The following is a 24,234-nucleotide window of genomic DNA, read 5'->3' as shown; positions in this document are numbered from 1 at the left end:
GAAACTGGGAGAAGCTGGGGCTCACAGGTCATTACAATGACAAGATGATGCAATATCCCAAACCTTTCTGTAATTTTTCACCTTATGGCTTAGTGCTATTCTTAAAATCCCATTGGGCCATTCAGTTTACCTTGAACTGCAAGTTCACAGCAACACGTGCCTTTCTTTTCTTCACGAGCTTCCACGTAATTCCTTGATGATTTTCCCTGGAATATATGTTCCCTGTCTCAAATAAATTTATTAGTTTAAATTGCATCTGGAAAATACAATGATAAATGCCTGCATGGTGGTACACTTGGCTATAGCTTTCTTTACTGAACTACCTCAACCACCTTTGTCAGTGAGTCTAGAATTAGGAAACCATGCTTACTCCCACTTTGCATATATTCTGGTGTAGTCTGTTTGTATCCTTATCTGTTGTCCTGGGTTTGGCCAGAGTAGAGTTCATTTTCTTCTGATGTTTCTCACTGATGTTTTGGGTGTTGCTAAGTAATGTTTACCCTAAGTCAAGAACTTCTTAGTGTCTCATGTTCTGCCAATGAAGAGCTGCACAAGGAGCTGGGAGCAAGGGGAGCATAGTCAGGACAGCTGACCCGAGATGGCCAAAGGAATATTTCCTACCACAGAACGTCCTATAAGGGGGGGGAGCTGGCTGGGAGGAGCCAGTTGTAGCACAGGGACAGGCTGAGCATTGGTTAGTGAGTGGTGAGCAGCTATCTTGTGCGTCACTAATTTCTCCTGGGTTTTATCTCTCTCTCTCTCTCTTTCATTATTATTGCTACTATTATTATTCTTGTTGTTGTTATATTTTCCTTTGCTCCAGTTATTAAACTTTTCCTACATAAACCCTCATTTCCATATTGTAAAGTTGCTCTATCTTTTTGTACCTTGCTTCATATTTTCTTCAGTTTTTTTGCAAGCTGGCTGTTTCTTCCAATGTCAAATCTACTGGGACTACCACAACCTTGGCAAGGGTGTATGTTTGACTATTATTCCAAGATTGCTACCTCTATATGTTTCTTTTTGGCAGGCTTTTACATGACCTGCATTTTTTTTCTCTGTGCTTCTATTAACCTATGTTCAGGATTTCCTTTCCATGATGGAGAGGCTAGCAGCTTGCCATACTTTGGTAGCCAAATGGTTAAAGCTTGATGTATCCGGTCTGAAACCAAGTATGAAGCTAGGTCATTTCCTTAGGGTTTCTCTTTTAACATCATTAGCAGAGATTGTGGTCCTGTTGCTTGTGCAGAGTGAAAGCAAACAGCTCTTTTTTAGTTTGCCCAGCATATCTAATAGAGGATTTTCCATACTTTTGATAAAAACTGGAGCCATTTGTGAACCACACAGAATAACCTGTGGCACGAAGACAATAACGGAGCTTTTATCTGGTGAGAGACACATAAAAAGGTAAAGTGCACTTCTGTTCTTTCCAGTGATTAAAAACCCTATAGAGCTAGTGATAAAGTCTTGCCTTATTCTACAGAAAGCTCTTATATATAAAAGGCAGTGTGTCCAGCTAGCCTAGATTTGATATATATTCAGTTTTTACTTTTTCACTGATTATGTACTTCAATGGAGTATGTGTGATATGTACTTTAGTGGAGCATGTGTGATATGAACTGCTGCAAAGCAGCCTCTAGTGATGCCTATCCAAAACTAATTGCCTATACTCATGCTAAACATGGTTTTTAATAAGGTATAGAGTTTTTTTCCCACAAATCTTAAGAATCTTACAGCAAAATAAATTTATTTCTGTGTTCTTTAAACAGCACCGTGTAGATTGGTAGTGGCCAGCTGAACATGAAACAGCTTACAGTAATATACATCTAAAGGCCAGCATTTGAACTAGTGCAGTTTTACTTCTTTTTTTTCTTTCAATTCTTTTTTTGTGAGATTTCTTCACTAATTTGATTAGTGGTTTACTAATTTCTGCAAATATGATTCTCACAAAAATGTAAGCAGCTGCAAAAGTGAAACAAATACAATTTTTTCATTCATGGACTCTCATAGTCAGTTCTACCCTTTGGTGGTGCCAGCATCACCATTCCTTCGACCTAAAATTATGACTGAGTATTTCACTTTAGATTGTACCTGAGTTTTGTCATGATTAGCTTTGAAACCTCTGTTTTGAGTAATGCTGGCTACTTCTTGAGTATATTCCCAAACTTTTACTTTTTCCATGTACTGACATATCATTCATATGTGGTATGACATAATACATTCTGATGGTAATTTCATGCATATGTGTTGTATTTTGTCTGAAGGTCTGGAGGAACATGGATAAAACAACATTACTTTCTCACAGCTAGATGAGGTTATCAGCTCTGCTCTGTTAGTGGAATTGCAAAGAAAGCACTGGCAAAATCAGTAACAAAACAGTCAAATAATCTGCTTAGTGTTACACGAATTTTAGGCACACAAACGACCTGAGAGATGGTTACATTATTTAAGTGCTAAAATCTCACTTTTAGCATTTTTTCTTTGCTTTTAACCCTGGACAAATAGGATGTTAAAATAATAGGTCTCTGTACTAAAATCTTGCTTACCATTAAACTTGTTGATGGTGGATTGGAGTCCTTCCTCTGCCATTAAAACACAATTTCTATTTTTTCACATTTTAAATTACAGACACACAAAACTTGAGGAAATTCTGTTACCCAAATATCCACTGTTTTTGCTTCCTCCGGATTCTTAATAACAAAGCATCAATGACTTGCAGGAATCACTCCACCCTCACCTCCCACTGGTCAGGCCCAATTCCACAAACATCCGTAGCAAAATCTGTAGCTAATCCATTTTGTTTCAACAAGGCTGTGCCAATAATTCCCTGGTGTTCCTAAAAGGGATCCTCCCATTCCTGAAGAAACAGGAGGAGACTCTTGAACTTGGCAGCTTTTTAACTGTGGGCAGAGATCTTAATAAAGATACTTGAACATCCATTCATCCATACAGTGCAGCAAGTTTTATCATTTTCACTCTTTCTTGAGCTATAGCTGGAATAAATATTTGTTGAGGAGAGTGGTTATTGACACTACAGTATCAATTAAAATCATGGCACTCACTAGTGGTAGTTAATGTTCTTCCCTTGACCAACCCATACTGATATGGCTATTGGCCATTTCCATTGGTTATATTGTAATTTTACCACTAGACCAGGGGCAAATAAACAGCAGAGTCTCCCTAGACTTTGTTACTGAGAGGAAGAGATGATGTCTGAGGGCTTTGCTGAGAGGGAGCTATTATTTTCCATAGTTTTCATTCCTCATGATTTTTTATTTGCTTGACAAAATGAGCCAGCAAGGAATTTATGTATTCTATTCCATTTTCTAAAAGCTTTGCCTCTTTTTCTCAAATTTTACTCAAATGTTTTCTTCCTGCAGTTTCATTGATGTCCCCTGAAGGAAGATTTTATTATTTTGTCCAAGAATATTTTGCAGTTACCATTACCACCTCTTTTTACATAAAGAGCCTAACCCACACTGAAGACTGTTTTTTTCCTTTTCCATTCCTTTTTATCATTGTCTTAAATGGAGACTGCCTCATTTAAGGGTGTATTTCTGAAAATTATAGTCCACAGTATATAGACATCTCCTTTTAGGAGATCCACAGAACTGGGATTTCCTTGTATTCTTTCTTACCTCCATTACCTTGCCCATTTTCCTTGTCCATACCTGCTGAAGCTGAATTTGCAGCTCTTTCCATTGTAGCTCTGCTTGATTCCCAGGTCTGATAATTACTCTTGCTAGCTTAAGTCTTGTACCACTGCTACATGAAAGACAGTGGTTGTTTCATCAGATACATTCCCAGATGCCAATACCAACAATTATCTCAGAATTCACAATATTTTACAGTCTCATAGTATTCTGGGTGGAATAACCTGCTAGCCAAGTCTCCTGTCATTGCTCAGATAACTGTTCTGAGACATCTGCCTACTAAATTTCTTACAGGAAATTGTTCCTGCAGTAGAGCTGATAATCATACTCCATTTTGAAGCTGTACAATCTTTACTAGTTAAGGAAAGCTAATCCTTTAGCCCCAAAACCCCCATTTTAAAAGTTCCTGAATTCAGTGGCCTCAAGTTTTAAGCAAATCCTCTTGCTCTGCAGTCAGGTCGGCTGCTATTGTTATAATAATCTCCCACATTTTAGGAGCAGCACAACCCAAGCAGGAGTAACCAGCAGGGTACATTCTTTTTTTACCACTGTTTTGGTTTTAACATCATAACTAGGTCATAAAAGCCTATTTTGTTTTCACTTTAACCTGAATTTTCAGTATAGTTATGGTTTGAGTTTCCCTTATATCTTTGTATGTATAGTTGACAGTTGTGTTCTGGGTGACCAGTAATGAAGTAAAATGGCTTTTCTGAGTATGCAGAAATCCATCTGTGCAGTAGAGATTTCAGGGTGTGTCTTCAAGTTAGTAAATGGTTAACTGCAGAAACTATAAGGTAAACCTAGCAATCAGAAACTGAGAATCTACTTTTAAACACCATTAGACTAGTATTACACACACAGATCCAAAGTCAGACAAAAGCCTGAGCATTCTTATTATCAGCTAGATTAAAACTGATGCAAAACAGAGGTAACATTTTTTTGGTAAGATTTGCCATTATTTCCACTCATATTTTGCTAATATAGAAGATATACATTTATATTTTTCCTTTTCTATTGTTCACCCCTCTTTTTTCATGTATTCATCTAAATATATACGAAGAAGAAGGAATTGAGGGAGTTGAACAATGTAATTATTCTTTTCCTCTGTTTCCTATCATGGTTTAACACTAATGTATATTAGTCATCTGATATGGCATGACAATCAGGTCCTTATCTGTATCCATGTGATCTGTTGGGAGGAGATCAGTTTGATTAGTTTACCATTATCAGAATAGCCACTACTATGAATATTGTGGTCTCACAAAGGATGTTTTGATGACTACCATAGTGGTGGCACATAAAAAGGAGCAAGATATCTTTTACTGTTCTTGGGGTTAGAATGTTTATGGGGAACATCTTACTATGAAATCTTGAGGTAAGCATTATTCTGCCTGCCCAACTTCACCCTTTTGTGAAACAGAGGAAATTGTTAGTTCTAGTGCTGGATTTAATGGAGCAAGGTGAACTCTGCAACAAATTAAATGCAATAACACAATCCAACCCCCAGTTCATGAAAAGACATGCACTCATGATGACTTAGCTTCATTTTTGGGCCTTAAGGAAACATGTACACATGCTTTACTTGAGAGATCTACTACTCTTGAATAGTTCTGTTTACTTGATATATGACTACAGGTGGAAATCTATTAGGAAGGTAGGTTGTAAGTCTATTCTGTGAAACAATGCATCACACCAGTATTCAGAAAGAGATTTTGTCACATATATATTTGGAACAAAATGAAGTACTGTATTTCAATAATTTTTGTTCTTGTAAACATACCATTTCATATACACATTAGATTATGCCATTAGTGTGTGAGAAATTTTTATAGTCTTGTCACATACAGTAATAAGCATCTTTCTTTCCTAAAATGTTGCCAAGGTGTTCCATAAAAAACCTAGGCAGATACGTTCTCCTGCCTCTTGTGCACCATACCATGGAATCAGTTTCATTATAGAACTTGGCCTGGTTCTGCTCACACCTGCTTATAACTTCCAGCTCAGTGGATGTCTTCATTAACTGATTGCCAGCCATGCGTGATCACTGCAGAAATCATTTGTCTTCTTTAGGGTGTGGGGTAATTAAACAATATATCCATCTACAGACACCACGAAAAGTCCTATAATGTCTTTTGCAAATGGCCCATGACATGGAGTCACTGCCAGTTTTTTTCTTCTATTGGTTAGATAAAAGGCTTTTTTGCATGCCAAATCCCATAGATACTCACCAGAGGTAGTTAAAAAAAGATAAATTTTCTAAATTTAATTCTGCTTCATAGTACTGACTATTCAAAGAACCCCAGCAGATGCTCCCATTGAAGAATCTCAGCAGCATTTAATAAGCACACCTTGCCCACAGGGAATCTGGATCCTTAGGATACTTGCCTTAGGTTCTCTAATTTCTATGGCATTCCTTGCATGCCAGGTGCAGAAAATGAATGCAAGGAGAGTAGATTTCTCCTTACAGTAGGAGGTATCTTGGTTTGACTAGTGCTCGAATGAGATGCTAAGAGTTGCTTTCTTGAATGTTTTCCATACTAACAAACTCATTTGTCCTCAGTGAGGGGTGTTATGGAAACAGGACTGCTCTGAACACTTATTTAATCAGGGTAAGCTGTTAATCATTCCTGATTTATTGTTGACTATAAAAAGAAATCAAGGAATTACATGTACTATTGTGGCACTCGCACAGGCTCACGTGTCATTGCATGCGAACAGAATGTAAACTGCACAGAGGTCATGACAGGGCTGAGTCAGAAAGGAGGATGTCTAGAGTGCAAAGAGTGAGGAAGTTGGAATATGAGCAGAGATCACTTTGTTCAATTACCATTTTGTGGTGCTGCAACACTGTCCAAAGCCTTGTGATTCAAGGGTCCCCGTGAATATCAACATTTCGGGAGGCACCCGCCAGTCCTTCTGCCTCTGACCTGCAGCCTTTATCTTCCATTCTGTCTGGGAAGTAGGAAATCATGTTGTGACTTCACTGTCCACACAGGGAAGGGGAGGAACATTGAGGAAGACCTCTGAGGTTGCTGAGTAGTTAAATATCTTATGTGGGTGCTTTCTTCTGTTTCTTGTCAGGAAAGTCTGAATTTACTAATATTACTCAAATGAGTTTGGCCATGATTAGCACTTCTTAAGTTTCATTTCACTGTTTAATATATTATGTCACTTTTACACAAAGTTTATACTTAGGCATCAGTAAGAAATAAATAAGAAAAATGCCCTGAAATCTGGATTTGCTACGCAAAGTCTAATAAATTCAAGTTTCAGTGGGAAGTGTATGAGAAAATGACGTTTTTCCCTTAACAAGGATAATACCTGCGGATAGAACTATGAACTTTGTTGTAATCAAAATACATTTTAATGATCTTATGATGAATTTATGGAAATTAAGATTAAAGATCCTTTATGGAATTAGGAAAATAGGGACTTAGAGAAGATGCAGGTAGAGTAATCAGACATGAGGGCATCTAATGTGAGTCACTAGGAAGACTGCAGGTAATTGCCCGTTCAGTTACTGTAGCCACAAGGTAGCTGGCCACAAAATAGAGAAATCTGATTTTCTAATTGCTGAAGTCTTGTATGGTGAAGAGTTATTTCCTCCAGTCTCTTTAGAACTGTTTCTTGCAAAACGATCACAAGCAGACATATCTTGATATCAAAACTGGAATCTTCCTGGTAAGTCTCCCTGGATTGTTGTCAGGCATCATTAGTGTTGACATGTAAGGTAGAGGTGTGGCACATGGCAGATGTTTCTGGAAGAAAAAATTATATGAAGGAGCATTGCCTCTATTGTCTATGGTTATGGCTGTTTGAAAGGTTTGGAGCCTGTCAACATGTGTCTGCACAGTATCCAATTGCCTGTAGAAGCACATTTACCTTAGAGTGCACCATCATTTGTTTTACAGTAAACATCAAAAAGGAACAAGGCAATTTGACTGTGGTTAAAGACAACATGCAGAATGTGGTCACAGTGCCATAATCAATGTCTTATGAGAGGATTATTTTTAGTCTCTTCACCACAGCTATGAAATCCAAAGTCTAAGGTGAAATAAAATAATTAAGTATACTTCCATACTGCCACAGAAAAAGGAAGTCAAATTACTTACAAAAAGTAAAAATATTTGCCTACTATTGAAATAACCCTTAGTTTGGGGCTACTTTCCTGAAAAAACCCCAAATCTTTGAAATAGTTTGTGTCAAGAGGATAGTAATGTCAAAGATCAAAAACACCAGTTCTGCCTAGAGGAGTTATAGGAACTGGGGGGGAAGGAGGGGGGCCAGGGGTTTTTGTTTTCTTTTGGTTTGGGGTTTTGTTTTTGTTGGGTTTTTTGTTGAGAGATGACAAGCAAGACTTGTGAAAGCAGCATTAAAATTTTGAAAGTACTGTAAAGTGAAGTGAAAGAAGAAGTTCTTCCTATTTGTTGTGGACAGGGAAGGGGTAACAGGTCTAACTTGTCTCAAGAACAATTCATTTTAGACATCCAGAAAAACTCTAAGTAGTCCAGATAGTCTGAAGTTCTCCATCTTTGCTTTTGGAAACTAACTGTGAAGGTACAGAATTCAAACACCTGTTAAGAATTTAATATGTAATATTTGATATTATCTGAAGGAAGAAGGATGGACAGGACAGCATTTTGACATCATACGTCTTCCACATATAATGAACTGTAGCTATAGAAATAAACAAAAACTTGAAATTCAGTATTACTGGGAAAAAGTTGAATGAGAGGTTTTTCAGTCTTATAATTTCCTGTGTGATCTAGACATTTCACAGATAGTATGGAATAGAATGCAAGCATTTAGAAAATATGGCTTTAAATAGTATTGTACATGGGAATCAGTCAATAGCTTTGATTTCTGTATAAAATATAATATCAATGCAGTTATATATTTCATGTATAGTGAGTTTGTAAACTCCTTTCCTTGTTTCTCAGGTGTTCAGCTGTCTGTGATCCAAGACAGAAGTGTAACCATCTTTCAGACCTTTGAGGAAATTGCTTAATTTGGAGCAAGAACTGCAAAAAGTCGATAAAACTGGGGTTCTGCAAGGTAAGAAAGGTTGCAGACAGAGGTAAGTCTCTTGAAATGGAGTTAAGCAGCAGTTTAGGTGTTCAAGAGAAAAAAAATATCATCATGAAAAGAAATAAAACCCTGAGGGAAAAGCAGGGCTTTGGAAGACAGAAATTCAGTCCCAATGAGGATCCATTCCAGGGGCAGTAGAAACCAGCTCTGCCCTACCTCACTGAGGACTCCTTGGCCCACAAAAACTTTTCCTGTTTCTTGCTTATGGGCACTGAATATACCAACACTCAGTTTAGTATTTCGTTAATTCATGTTATCAAAAAATGGTAATGTGTGGTAACTAATCAGTAACTGCTGAATACTTTTAAGCTGAGTGTATTCAGTTAACAAAGGGCTCTTTGTGCATGGCAAACAGTCACTGTCCAGTCAAAGGCAGTGAGGGAAGGATTACTTGTACTGTTATAACGTCACCAGACATATCCTTGCCTAGAAAAGTTACATGGACAAAAATTGGACATGTCATGGTATTATGTATTTGATTCAGATTTAAGTGGGATAAATGCTTTCCAGCTGCACAAAAAGTAATTTTATCTTTTCCTGTTAGTTTTCATTTGTAAAATAAAGTCCTGAACATTTTTAAAACCCTAATGATCTGTATTATATTCCTTTAAATTATTTTTTAACTGTAGTAATAATACAACTTCAAATGCAACTATCCAGCAAGTAATGATTATGTTTTCAGAAACAAGACTGAGTTTGTAAAGCTGAAAACTAGCACATTAGTAGTAGGAATCCAGTGACATTGGTTTGTGGCAGTCCTCCTTATGAGAATAAAGAATTAACTCCAAATCAAATCACAGACAATAAGAGTGGAGTTTTGTAACTTTAAAACATGCTTTTCAGAACAGGCTTTCCTTTTAAACACAAAGAGAAGCTTGATGTTTACATTAACTTGATTTGTTCTCATGCTTCGTCCAGGAAAAATAAAATGTCCAGCAATTACAATAGACATTATCCTGTAGCTGAACATACAGCATAGTTAAAGGAACACAAAATTTTCAGTTTCTGAGAGTATAATAATTCCCTTCATACAGGAAAATTATCATTCGTAGAATAGTATTCAAGCTGGCAAAATTCCTTTACAGAGTATTATTCTTTTCCAGCCCTGATTAACAGGCTGCTTAACTAGAGCAGGAGTTCTAGTACCATAAATCACAGGTTCTTCACAGGTGTTCTGATCTATGCTAGGGTTGAATGTCATTGTGGAATCATTACATGATTCCTGCAATCCTTTCAAGCATTTTGCCTACCTGTTTCTTATTACAAAATCCAACTTTCTATCTTTAAAGTTAATAGAAGAAAAAGGTAGTATTTGTGATTTTTCTCTGGCCACAATATATGCAGACATTGAAGTATTTGCTTCAGTTTCTTGTCTTGTTTGCTAGTTTTGTTAATAAGTATATTTTAAAAAGTTAGCTTTTCTTGATATTGTTTAGAAAATTTTGAAGGCATTGTGCCATCATTTCAACAGTTTGTCTCTGATATCAGTGATTATCATTATTAGATTAATGTCTCTATGTCAGTAGTTCAAATATCATCAGTCAATTTATGATGTGCTGGCCTGCATCAGATAAAAAAGAGTGCATAGATACAACGTATGACTTGTGGGATGAGATTTTCCCAACAAAAATTATTTTTTAGAAGCATATGTAGTTGAAACTTAACCACAGAACCTGAGAACCCTATTTTTCAAATGCCTTTTTCTGCAGCTTCAGAAACTCATATCTCATTATCAATTTGTTAATAGAATATGAACACATTTTGACACAAGAAGGGGAATGGATAAGTAAATTTAGATAGTTAAATACATGGAAACAATCTGAAATAATTCATAGTGAGTATGGTACAGGATGATCTATGTATACCTAATTTAACTGCAGTCCAAAAATTATGTTATGATCATGCAAACTACAACTTAAATCACAGAGTTATACTGAAAAATCTGGTGAATGGTCTGTAAGAGCACTGACTCAAAGAATGATTTAATGTTTGTATATTGTGCCAATACCATCTCTCATTGTACTGGAGTGCCCAAGAGAGATTATTCAAACCATGCATTTATAACATATAAGAGAAGGGAATTACCTGTGCTTCAGTCTATGGAATCAATGTTGACTGAACATTTCAAGGGGCCTATGATCTTATTTCAAACACATGAAAAGTATTTATTCTTAAAATTCTAAAAAAGCTGTGTGACTACAATGCAGACACAATAAAAGTATGTTAGGCAAAGGGAAATTGGCTACTGTCTTAACAAAGACGGGATTAAGTAAGCCTTATGAATATATATAAGTATTTTCATATAGAAAATATATCTGATGATGCAGAGCTTCACAGAAATTGTAATATGCAAGAGGTATTGTTCTATCTTCAACTAAACAATGTCTATGAGGGGAGATGGAGCATAGAAGCAGTTAGCGTAGTTTAGCGTAACAAACTTATGACCACTTGTAATTTTTAGTGTAAGATTAAAAGTTTTCCTCTTGTACAGGCATTGCTTTAGACAAGGCCAACTTACCTGACCTCATGAGTCACTTTACTGAACTTTCAACTGGCTAAAATCTCTTAAAACATTTACTCCATAACTTAAAGGTAGCTCTTTTACTCCATAACTCAAAGGTAGCTCTTTGAGCTGCAGTTGTCATTGTCTTCATAAAATCCCATTGGTCCATGGTTGGATAAGGCTGAAATGGACATGTAGCAGAAGTTCTGACAGTCCAGGTGGATGAAACTTATCAGCCATTCTTTATTTGCTTCTGCAACAAGGGATTTTAATTGTCCAACTGTCCCCATATTACCAGATCTCTGCTTCTTCTAATCATAATATAACAAACTGGGTTGAGAAGGAATTTTAAGTTGTTTATGAGCCTTAAATAGCTCAAAGGTCATAGATTGGTCATCTCTGTTTACATCCCTCTTCTGTGAGAAATTTTGTGACTAGCAAGTAGAAGTTAAAAAAAAAACCATTTTCTTTTGTCTTGAACTATTGAATGACCAGGACACTCTGCTTTCAAGACATCCTTATTTATCTTCTAGTCAATGTCTACTTGATACGGACAATGTCTACACAAGATTTCATGCTTCAAGTCTTGGGCCTATAGAATTAAAAATTCCCCCTTGATGATGTCAAAGATTGGCTAAAGCTGAGGGTAAGCTGTTGATGTAACTAAATAACTGATCTGAATTTTCAAACACTGGCTTTATGAATCCTGCTGATGTATTTAGGGCAAAACCAGTCACCAGACTTTGGTTGAGAAAGTATTTCTCCTCAGATTAGATTGACTGGCACCTACATTGTTTCTAGGTGGTTTTGTACATTGTGGTTGTAAATCAGCTATTATGTTCACCCACACGATTTTCATATACTCAGGTAATGTGCAGTGGTAATGCCTCAGATTCTGTTACTGTTGATTTATTTTACAGATTTAATCTCTTCAGGCTGAAATTGTATACTTTCACCCAAATTATAGGTTTTAAACCAGATATAAGAGATTAGAAGAAAGATCTAAAGATCTTCTCTGATTTCAAATTCGCTGCAATTGTGGAGCTATGTGACTGAACAAACTACAGAAGCTATAGAGAAGTTACAGAGTTTTGTAGCTTATTAAGTAGATGCAAAATACTTTACTTCCCCAATTTTCCTACTTTTTAATATCAATTTAGTTGATTCAGCTTCTAGTGTGATAAAAACAGATGTGTTTCATTTTCTTTGCATTACTTTATGCAGGCAAGAGAGTCTCTGGTAAAAATTGCTCTTGTGTTTTATTTCTATTTCCGTTTCTTATCATGATTGCACTGCAATAGCATTGAGACATGGCAATGAGATAACAGAACATTCTGACAGATCTCATAGTTGTCTCTATTTTCCATTTAGGGCAAAACAGTTGTGAAAGAACTGCATAAACTATTCCTTTTCTTTTCTTTTTTTTTTAATCAATTGACTTTTCTTTAAGGATTCTTACTTTAGTTTTTTTTTTTGTTCCCACTGAAATAATTGGACCAGTCCATTAAGATCAAGTCCAGTCTCTGATTTTCTCTCCAGGATTTTTTCTCTCCAGGAAAGCATTTAGGCACACAAGTTAAAACCCAGTATTCCCAGTAACTGCTGTGGATATACTTCTATATAAATACATCACAATGACTTTTGATAAACATACAATACTTATTAACTCTTTATATTCTTCTCGACTGCTAATGATAAACTACCCTTTCTAAAGTAATCCTTAATCTGATAAGACTATCTCTATTCCAAAACATTCTAAATATACTGTTTCACTAACATTTTGAGATTATAGGCATGCAAAACAAAAAGGAACAAAAATAATTTTTTCTGGGTAATTATCAGATTAAGTAAATTTTGTGTGAGTAAAGTGATAGAAGATCTACAGGAAAATTCATGTAAACCTTCTTGTCTTCTATGACATGTATTTTTATTTAATTTTTCATAAATTGTTAAACATGTCTATTTTAATACATACATTGAAATAAGGGTTATGAAGTGCAAATAATTTATTTGTTTAAAATTTTTGTTATTTTCATTGAAGCAATGCCTACAAATACTGATAAAAACAGCACATTCCACAGTAGAACAAATGGCCCATTTCAAACAGTTTAGAATATAAACATACATTCAAAAATCAGAATACTAGTTAAGCACATTTCTGCTAACCAGAGCTATTTCCAAAACACTTCTAAACTGAGTCTGAAACTCATCTTACTGTTCTGCAGTTGCTCAAATGAGGAACTATATGCACTGTAGTAAAATCCTGTTTTCTTTCATGCTAGATGGGTAATGTTCTCCTGGATTAGACTTAGAAGATGGGAAAGGAAGCAAAAGATTAAAACAATATTTTGGTGTTACCTGGTTTCATTCTCACTGTGTATTCAAGAATGGATTCATCTTTAAGTGCAACAGTTACTTCAAGCATTCAGCAACATTTCTAATAAGGTAAAGAGGAGTTCCTTTCAGTTTAAGGGGCATAATTAAAACAACAGTACCTATAACAGGGAACTTTTTCTGGTGGAAGAATATTCAGAATATGGATGGAAGTATTCAGGCTTGTTTTCCCAGGTGACAATGAACTGTGCATGCATTCAAGGACTAGTATTCTCTTTAGGAAAAGGGAGGTACAGTCCAAAGTGCATACATTTCATTATCCAAGATAAACGAGGCTATTGGAGTGGGAAAAAATCCAACAGAAAGCTATTTGTTATGTCTGTCTTACATAAGAGGAGCAAAGTCCAATCGTGCTGCATGTCCTTAACCATATTAATTCTGCTCAGGTTTGAATAATTTTTCAGAGGAGTAAGACACAAACCAGGAGCAGCCTTTTGCGGTATGTCAGTAGTTTGGAGGGTTTTTTTAAAATCAGAGATATTTTATAAATTCACTGATAACTAAAACAAATCTAATTAACTGCATATTCTTTTAAATACACATTTAATTTTTCATTTATTTTGTATATTTGTGCTGCATTGCAGAAAATATTACTCTTATATCATTCAAATGAAATTAAATAAATGACAGAGTTATCAAATGGCTAAATACAGAATATAAATGTTTGTAAGGAAACACCAAACTTCTGGACTTCTTTCAATATGCTTATACTTGTGCATTATGAATATTCACTTTGCAATATATGCTATTAATAACTTCATTGATTGTAATAAGTACCCATATTTTTCTTTCAAACAAATGATTGTTGAGATTGCTGTCCTCAGCTTAAGATTGTGTATTTCTCAGTCAAATATTATTTTACAGGAAACTATCTTCAATAAATTTAAAATGCATTCTGAAGATGAAAAGAAGTATACTGCAGATGGAAATAGTCATGAGATCATTGCATCCAGCCAGGGTCATGAATCTGAAGACAAACAGTAAGTATTCTTGAATATAGTAATCATTATGTATTGAAGCTTATTAGACTCCATTACCTTGCTTTATATTTTATTGAAATTCGTATTTTAAACCTTATTTTAATTTATTTTGCTAAGAAGACCTAGTAAGACAAAGCTTTGTATCAACATAAGAGTAGCATTGATTGGCATATTCATTTCATGCAAAAGGACTATTTATTTTCTCCTTTAAAGGACTAAGTGTCCTCAGTATTGACTAGAAAAACAATTCTAAAATATGACAGAAATTATATTGGAATGGAAATACTGGATGCATTTATGTAATCTACTAAAAATTATCTTAAAATTTTTAGTAGAGTGCTCAATCAACATTTTACATACCTTGAACATGTTATCTATTCCCTATCCACTATGTACAAAAGTTTTCCTCTCTTCTGTTCTGAAATCTATACAGTGCTTTAATTCACAACTTCCCTGACCAGATAGAGCCCCACTGATGTTTCATCCTTGAAGGGGTGAACTGGGAAGAACATGACTTAAATTTATAGAAGTTAGGAGATGATGCCACTTATATTTCTGACAATTTAAATAGAAACATCTCAAGAATGCCCAGTAAATCATGCCCATTTTACACAATTGTTTGCTGTAAAATTATTTCAAAATTATAATATAATTGAACTGCACTAATATGTTGAATTAGTATTTCTGCAAAATGAGGTCTCTTTTTAAATTCACTAAAACTACCACACTTTTTTTTTAGCAAGGCAAAGAAGAAGCAGAAGAAAGGGGAAAAACCTAAGGTGGTGAGCCCATTTGCACTGGTAAGGTTTATTCTCTCTATATATGTCTACATATACATACACACGGGCACATTTCAAAGTGTAATCAAAAATAGTTGCACTTGTGTTAGTATCCTGAATATATGATGCTGTCTCTACCAAATATATTCATACTACAGAATATTGACCATAGTATAGAAATCAAGCAGTTCTTTTTGTGGATGTAGTTATACTAAAGAAGCTGCCTTTTACAGATAAGTAGTCTTAGGAGTGTTCCCTTGGTAAATCACCATCTTAAACACACCCAAACCAGATATTTGTTTATGAAAGATAGGAATTTCCATGTTCACAGTAAGAAGCATGACCATATACCTACACTGAGTGTGATCTTGTCCTCTAAATTACCAGTCAGGTACTAATCACACTAATTATCCCCATGAGTCATTATTCAATCACCTGAGTCAGCAGTAAAGGGCAATACCATGCTACTGATGAAAATTAAAATTAAGAATTGTGTGCTAAAGGGTTCCAGATTCTTTAAAATTTTCTGTATGTATTTTAAAACACAACCTTGTAACATTTAATCAAGTAAATCCTAGGTCCTCTTTTAGCCATACTGAAATATTTTATATTTTGTAGGTTTAGTGTGTGTAACACACAGCAATGACACTGCAAATAACAAACATAAAGCTGTAGTACATGATGGTGGCCAGTGCCCAATTTCTTTGCTTTGCTATATCAGTTTACACTAGTACAATTACATCCTACAACTATAATTTACCTCAGTAAACTTAGTAGTTTACAGTACAGAATAAACCCAATGATTTTGTAATAGATGAGCTCAAATTTTATTAAGTTCAATGGCAAGGGGATTTAGGATTTCAATACCTTTTTATAATGTCTATGGTACATTAGGAACAGATTTTCTGGCTGCATAATAATGAATTTACAGTAAAAGAAATTATTGCCTTAGTTATCATAACACCATAAAAATTTCTTATAATTTGAACTTTAAATGGCAAACGTAAAAAGCATAAATTTTTTATGTCTTGTTTTCCTATGGCCTTTCTTACCCAGGTGCAGATACTAGTGCATTAAAATGCCACATCTCTCTGGTTTTGAGAGTTTATAGTATAAAAGGGCTTATATAGAAAGGATTTATACCTGTACATTTAAATTGGTTTTAAACTGTATTTTTAAAGAGATAAAGTTGTAGGTTTGGGACAGCAGGTGTACAATTTATAGCTTTTTCTTTACTTTCTTGACTTTGTAGACATAGCATTGTGTTAGCATTCTAATACAACAGTTAGAATGAATTTCTCTTCTCACTCACAGTTCCGATACTCCAGCTGGTCAGATAAATTATTAATGATACTGGGCACTGTGATGGCAGTAGCCCATGGAAGCAGTCTCCCTTTTGCCATGATGATTTTTGGTGATATGACTGATAGCTTTGTTGCATCTGGAAACAAAAATTTTACAGGTAAGAATATATCTGCTATGACAAGAACAATGGCTCCTATTTAAAAAAGAAACAGGAAGATTCACACATCTTGACAGGAGATTCAGATGTCAGAAACCACAATGTTATGCTATGATGCAAATTAGTAGCTCATGTTCATTATAATAGAGATACACTGTGGTTGGGGTCACATTGTAGTGGGGTGGGAGTCTCCTACAGGCTGCCTGACCAGGAAGACCAAGCAGATGAGGTCCCTACAGATAGATTGGAACAGCCTTGCATTCACAAGCCCTGGTCCTCATGGGGGTCTGCAACCACCCCAATAACTGCTGGAGGAACAACACCACCGGGCACAAGCAATCCAGGAGGTTCCTGGATTGTGTTGATGATAAGTTCTTCAAATGATAGAGGAGCCAGTGAGGAGAGGTGCTATGCTGGACCTTGTTCTTGCTAAAAAGGAGGGACTGGTGGGGATTGTGAACCTGAAGGGCAGCCTGGGCTGCAGTGACGATGAAATGGTGGAGTTTCAGGGCAGCAACGAGGGAGGACAGCAAGATCACTATCTAGAACCTTAGTGGAGCAGACCTGGACCTCTTCAAGGATCTTCTAGGTAGAGTACCGTGGGATAAAGCCTTAGAGGGAAGAGGGGCCCAAGAAAGCTGGTTGATATTCAAGGATGACCTTCTACAACCTCAGGAGCAACGCATTCCAACAAAGAAGAAGTCAGGCAGAAACACCAGGAAGCTTGCATGGATGAACAAGGAGACAAGCTCAAACACAAAAAGCAAGCCTTGAGAGGGTGGAAGCAAGGAAAGGGAGCTTGGGAGAAATACAGAGTACCTGTCCAAGCAGCCAGGGATTAGGTTAGGAAAGCTAAAGCCCTGATAGAATTAAATCTGGTCAGGGACGTCCAGGGCAACAAGAAAAGCTTGCATAGGTAGGTCAGTGATCAAAGGGTGATGAGAGAAAATGTGGGCCCTCTCCAGAGGGAAATTGACAGGCTGGAGAGGTGAGTCTCTGGGAATCTCATGAAGTTCAACAAGGCAAAGGGCAAGGTCCTGCATGTGGTTTGGGGCAATCCCAAATACAAATACAGGCTGGGAGAAAAATGGTTTGAAAGCAGCCCTGAGGTGAATGATTTGGAGCTGTTTGCTGACAAGAAGCTCAACATGAGCCAGCACTGTAGGCTTGCAACCCAGGAAGTAATATCATGGGCTGCATCAAAAGAATTGTGACCAGCACATGGGGGGTGGTGTTTCTACCCTCTCTACGTCTCTCTGGAGTGCTGCATCCAGCTCTGAGACCCTGCACCATAAGAAGGATAACTGTTGGAGTAAGTTCAAAGGAGGGCTATGAAGATGATCAGAGGGCTGAAGCAACTCTCTTATGGGGACAGGCTGAACAAATTGGGGCTGGAGGGTGACTTTTTACAACAACCTGTAGCAATAGGATGAGGGGTAATAGCTTTAAACTGAAAGATGGGCAATTTAGATGAGATATCAGGAAGAAATTCCTCACTAGAGTATGATGAGAGACTGGGACATTGTATACCAGAAATGTTGTGGATGCCTGATCCCTGGAAGTGTTCAATGCCAGCTTGGATGAGGCCCTGAGCAACCTGGTCTAGTGGAAAGTGTCCCTGTTCATGGTAGGGGGGCTTAGAACTGGGTGGACCCCTTAAGGTCCTTTCCAACCCAAACCATTCTGTTCTTCTATGTGTGTGTGCTCAAGAAGACTTTTAAATCTCAAATTACAGTGATGTAGTTTTGTAGTCAGTGGAGTTATGACAAACCCTGTATTAGTAATGTTCATTCATGAGCATTAAAATTTCCTCCTTTCTTCCAAATCATCTTGATTTAAAAGGAGATGTAGCAACTCCAGATATGCTGAACAGCATGCAGGAAAACTAATTTGTTAAATCTTGCTCTGTTAAAAGTATTTACTCTTCTCTTCCTTTCTAAGAAGACCCTACAATAAATGAATGGATGAATATCACTTCAGAAGTGCTTAACAAGCTGGAAGAAGAAATGACAAGGTAATTAAAAGTTGATATTTCTTCTTCTTTTTTAAATGTAGCCACACATTTCTAGTCAAGCCATTCCTCTCCCAAGGATGTTTTGCACACTTTAAACAACATAAAAAACCAATGATTTAATAATATGTGTAACTAAAGATTGGCACAAGGGATTATTTGAGGCCCTGGTAAGATTCTTGAACACTCCTAGCTATTTCCAATAATTTCCGTGTAATCTCTTGCTCTGACCCATCCTGACACATTTCAGGGGTGCTCTATTTCCCAGTGAAATCTGCATTGCCTTCCTTCTTTCTTCTCTTCCTCTGAATTTATAAAGAGTAATTGTTATGATAAAAAATAATATTGATTATCATCTGTTAATCCCTTGAGCTATGGTGATTCACTTGTAAAAAAAAGTTGAATTTTCAGATAGTACGTACTTTGCTGCCAAAGCATCAACTTCAGCTAAATTACTCTCTACAAGTACCTGAAAGGAGATTATAGTAAGATGGAGTTCAATCTCTTCTCCCAGCTAATAAGCAACATGACAAAAGGAAATGGCCTCAAATTGTGCCAGGGGAGGTTGGATGTTAGAAAAAATATCTTTGTGGAAAGGATTGTCAAATATTGGAACAGGGTGTCCAGGAATGAAAAGATTTGTGGATGTGAGACTGAGGGACATGTTTTGGTGATGGACATGGCAGTGCTGAGTTAATGGCTGGATTCAAATATCTTAGATGTCTCTACCAACATAACAATTCTATAATTCTATAATCATCTAGACTGTAGAAAATGCAGATTTAGATTATGTGCTACCTTAAATCTAGCATTCTAGAGCTGGAAACAAAAGGCAATAGCCAGTAGGTGCTTCTGCTACAAAACTCCATAAAGATCAAATAAGAAGAAACATAAGCTGCTAATAGATGTGTTTTGTTAAAAGCTTTATTAACCATTGTCCATACACTTGATTTATGCAGGATGTCTAAAGTTTGTGTGTTTCTTGTACCACTTCAGGTTCTTTTCTTCAGGTTGAACTCTGTTCCTCATTAGATATTGAAAAAAGTCTGATGTACTCTTCAAGGCAATTATCTTCTTTGAAGGGAAGGAGATAAGGCATTTTCTGTAGTAACTCTTGCTGTTTGATATCAAAGTGCATTATAATTTTGGATAACAGTGGACTGTAAACTTATGTAGCTTCAGCAGTTAATTTTTTCAATTAAAAAACCTATGTCTATTTACACCAAAAAGCCCCAAACCAAAACATACCCAAACAACTCCTTACCATAAAATAAATGAACAAGGTAGGAAAAGGCTGTTTCTTAGAAATGAAGAACCTGAATGTAATGAGAGTGAATCAAGAGGGAATTGGCAATTATGCTTTATAGGAGAATTTCTTGCTCCTGCAATATTTCTGTCAGTCTCTGACATGAATGTAAGTAATGCCTACAAACGTTCAGTGGAGTATACTTGTTCCCACTGATTCAAAAACAAATTTGAAGGCAGAATTGCAAACTAAATAATGTGTGTGTGTGGGTGAAGTTACTCTAACTGTTCTGTGTTTAGTAAACACTTGATGCCTAGCTGCACAACATTTTCAAAGTCTCTTGTGTTTATTCTGAAAGAACTTTTAAAAAAATTACGAAATAATTGCTACATATGAAATTGTAGAATTTGTTTTGCCCATTATTTAATTGGTGAGTGATCTCTCCCTGTCCTTATCTTCACTTATGAGCTTTGAATTATATTTTTCTCTTCCTAGTCTAGCTAAAGAAGGGAAGATGCAGTGAGCACCTGGAATCCAACCAGGGCGAAACCACCACAAATTAATTCTGAAAGTACAAGCAAGAATAAAAAGCTGCCCTAGTTTCCCTTTAGAAACAAATTTTTTACTGATAAATATATTAATAGCAGCACAGGAATAGGTGGTCTTTTCCAAACTTTCTAGATAGAGCCTTGAGTTGGCATTTTCACTGGCTGACAAAGCTCTTTGCACCAGCTCCTTGTTTCTCTAGAACGCCTGCCAGCAGGTCAAATAATGATAGAAACTGTTTGCAAGGACAGAGTTCTCCCACGGGTGTGTTCAAGTACTGAACTATACATGTGGACTTAGTCGAGTTTGTTACTCAAACAGTTTGCCTCAACCACAACGATTTCTCAAAAGAAAAAGAACTCTTATTTTTCAATTCAATGTGCATTTACTCTCTGGTAAGTTACAGCAGTGAATTTATAGACTAAATTTCATCAGCATGGAATCTGGCAGAGACATGAATCCCTTTGGATATGATTTGTCTGTAAACAAAGTCCAAGCATAAATCAATTCTTTGAAGAGATCTAGCATCATAAAATAATTGTCTAAAGTAATTACTGCTGAATTTAGAATTGGTGTTCTTGGGTTTTTTGAGAGGCTTTTTTTTTAATGGAACCGAATGCAATTGAAGTCAATATTCAACTAACCAGCTTTCTGTTAGGCATTAACCTGATTTTATTAAGCACTTTTGATTAAGTGAATTTCATAATGAGTACAGTTTCGAAGTCCCTAATTTAACTGTATGATATAGCCACAAGAGAGATTGGAATAAATTTGTGAAGTTTAATTTGTAAAGCCATTCTCTCTTAGAGCAGAGCATTTGCACACAGATCCCTGAAATTTCTCCTGCCAAGTTTCATTTTAAAGTCCTATAAAATCAGTATGGATAACTTAGTAAAAGAGTGAAGGTCACAAGTGTTCACAAAAGGTCATGAGTCAAGCTTTGTGCTAATGGTTTACTTTTATATAGATACATTATTCTTATAATTTCAGGTGATATACATCATAAATACTTAATCATTGATTTTAGTTGTGTTTTGCAAATGAAATCCATTAAGTTACATTTTTTTATTCAGTTCTGTTGTAAGTTCCATTATAACTGATTCTGATGTAATTCTTCATCAAATCAAAATTGGTTTTATTATTTTTAAACAGTTTAAAGCTGTGACTCAGATTTACTCCCAGTCTGAGAAATATCATGGTTCACATACTCCTATTTTGGATTTGACACCCTGCTCGTAGCACAGGGCTGAATTAATGTAATAATAAGATATCAGTTATGAATAAGAGATTCAAAGATTTTTTATCTAATGGCATTTGTTTCCAGTAGCTGCAAATATAGTAATGCTGTATTGTCAAATCAGGAAATATTTACTGCATCCATCCACTTATTTATTTATTTATTTATTTACATAGGCATATTTATAATTTCAATGTGTATATACTATACATATATGTATATGTAGATTTGGTATGTTAAAAATGCTAGGCAGTTTATGGGCATGACAGATTCAGGTGAAAAGGGTATTGTATCAGAAATCCAGTTCTAAAAGAATCTTATGAGAAAAAACTTACAAAATTTTAAAAAAGGTAATTCTGACATTAAATGCTATTCATGGAAAACTCAGCAAGTTTTACAGTAAAGTGTAAGTTTTAGTACAAGCATATAAACCCTAATTCAGGTCAAACAGAAAAAGTAAGCATCACGATAAATTCGCACTAGCAAAGAAATTAAACCAATTTTAACCTGATTTCAGAGAATCTTGCCCTTTTTTTTTTTTCTTCTTTTTCCCTTACAGATATGCATACTACTATTCTGGAATAGCAGCTGGTGTTCTCCTTGCTGCTTATATTCAGACTTCGTTCTGGACCTTAGCAGCAGGTCGGCAAATAAAAAAAATTAGAGAAAAATTTTTTCATGCAATTATGAGACAGGAAATTGGATGGTTTGATGTAAATGATGTGGGAGAACTTAACACTCGTCTTCTAGAGTAAGTACACCATACCTTTCCCAATGTTATTTGATCTTGTTAAACGTGCAGGACTTAGAAATTTTTATTTTTAAATTTAACTATTTCACTGTGAAACTAAGTTTTCCAGTTTCCTCATGGAGAGTCTCAGGGACTGAATTTCTAGTACTTCTGATACAGGACTGTCACAAAGATGTCAGAAAAGCATTTTGTTAAGTTCCCTTGAACTCTGAGGATGACTAAAGGTCAGCCTATGTTATTACCCCATGAAGAGAAAACAGTTCCTTTCTGGACACACTGAGGACTGAAAAAGGTGCTGGGTCAGCCCAGCAATGTGAACAGCTTTAACTGCATAACATTGCCTACATGAAATGCTTTTTCTTTTATTTTCAAATAGCCCACAAGCACCAAACTGATAAAAACTTTGGAATTAAGAAAGTGAGAGTAGTTTTTCACTACAGAAAGAATTTCAACCTTCTCAGACAAAAGCAGGTTTATAGCATTACAGTTTCACAGGAAATATGAAAGTTTCCTTGGCCACACTACATAATGCTTTACCTTGAAGAAAACTGTTATTGGGAGAAGTAATTAAATAATAAAGATTGTCTTCCACATGTAACAAAACTGGAAATCTTTCTTGTGCTTTCTGCATTTTTCTTCCTCTCTGTAATTCGTTTTTCAGTGATGTCTCCAAGATTAATGATGGAATAGGTGACAAGATTGGATTGCTTGTTCAAGCACTAACAACATTTGTGACAGGATTTATTGTTGGTCTCATAAGGGGATGGAAATTAACCCTTGTAATACTAGCAGTTAGCCCTGTGCTGGGACTTTCAGCAGCCCTCTGGGCAAAGGTAAGTTAACATATGTACAGCGTCAGGTTTTATATAAATGACAGATAATGATATAAATCTACATATCTGTAAGTCTTAGTATTAGAATGTGTGCTTAGAGCAACTATAGCTTTAGATAACACTTAGGTACATAAGCTCTTAGATGAACTGTGTATCAGTACCCTCCCATTCAAGGCCAGGTCAGATGGGGCTCTGAGCAACCTGATCTAGTGGAAGGTGTCCCTGCCCATGGCAGAGCAGCTGAAACTAGCTATCTTTAAGATCCCTTCCAAAGTAATTCTACAATTCAGTAATTCTATGTCATTTGAGTATTATAATTCCCATAGATTGGGCAGACTTGTTTGGTTTGAAGCTGTTTCTGCTGATATAGCACATACAGAGAAAGAAGCAAGATATATGTGTAGAATCCACATCTGTAAATCTTTTACTTACATCTATATATGTACCTTTTCTCTTGAAAGAAATAATTGTACCTCCTGGAAAATAAGAGAATAATTTAGAAAAAACCTTTGTCTCAGACACAGAGTTTTTTCATAGTTGTTAACAAATTTGGTAAGACATTCTGTACAGACCCAGATGAGAAAAGGTCCAGATTTCCATGGGACCCACAGTGCCTTATATTTTTTTAAGTCTTCAGACTTTTAAGGTTTTTTATTTCCCTTATATTTCAAAGATCATTAAAGCTTTCACTGTCTTGAGTGAGTATATTGCAGAAAAGGTAGGATTAGAGATGTATGTGCCGTGTATGTCA

General features: G+C 35.9%; 1 protein-coding gene across 1 annotated transcript in view; it reads left to right on the top strand.

Annotated features, from left to right (window-relative positions):
- The first annotated feature begins 1,233 nt into the window (after positions 1–1,233).
- ABCB1 (ATP binding cassette subfamily B member 1) overlaps positions 1,234–24,234 on the top strand; it is a 47,782-nt gene continuing 24,781 nt past the window's right edge. Inside the window, 9 exon segments of the mRNA XM_036406499.1 lie at positions 1,234–1,407; positions 8,594–8,708; positions 13,527–13,689; positions 14,503–14,618; positions 15,358–15,418; positions 16,712–16,859; positions 18,801–18,873; positions 22,459–22,650; positions 23,312–23,483. Coding sequence (XP_036262392.1) covers positions 14,527–14,618; positions 15,358–15,418; positions 16,712–16,859; positions 18,801–18,873; positions 22,459–22,650; positions 23,312–23,483 — 738 coding nt within the window. The 5' untranslated portion in view covers positions 1,234–1,407; positions 8,594–8,708; positions 13,527–13,689; positions 14,503–14,526.

This window comes from Molothrus ater, chromosome 1 (assembly GCF_012460135.2).
Source record: "Molothrus ater isolate BHLD 08-10-18 breed brown headed cowbird chromosome 1, BPBGC_Mater_1.1, whole genome shotgun sequence".
NCBI classification, from domain to species: Eukaryota; Metazoa; Chordata; class Aves; order Passeriformes; family Icteridae; genus Molothrus; species Molothrus ater.
The sequence above is the reverse complement of the archived record's forward strand: the minus strand, read 5'-3'. Positions and strand labels throughout refer to the sequence as shown.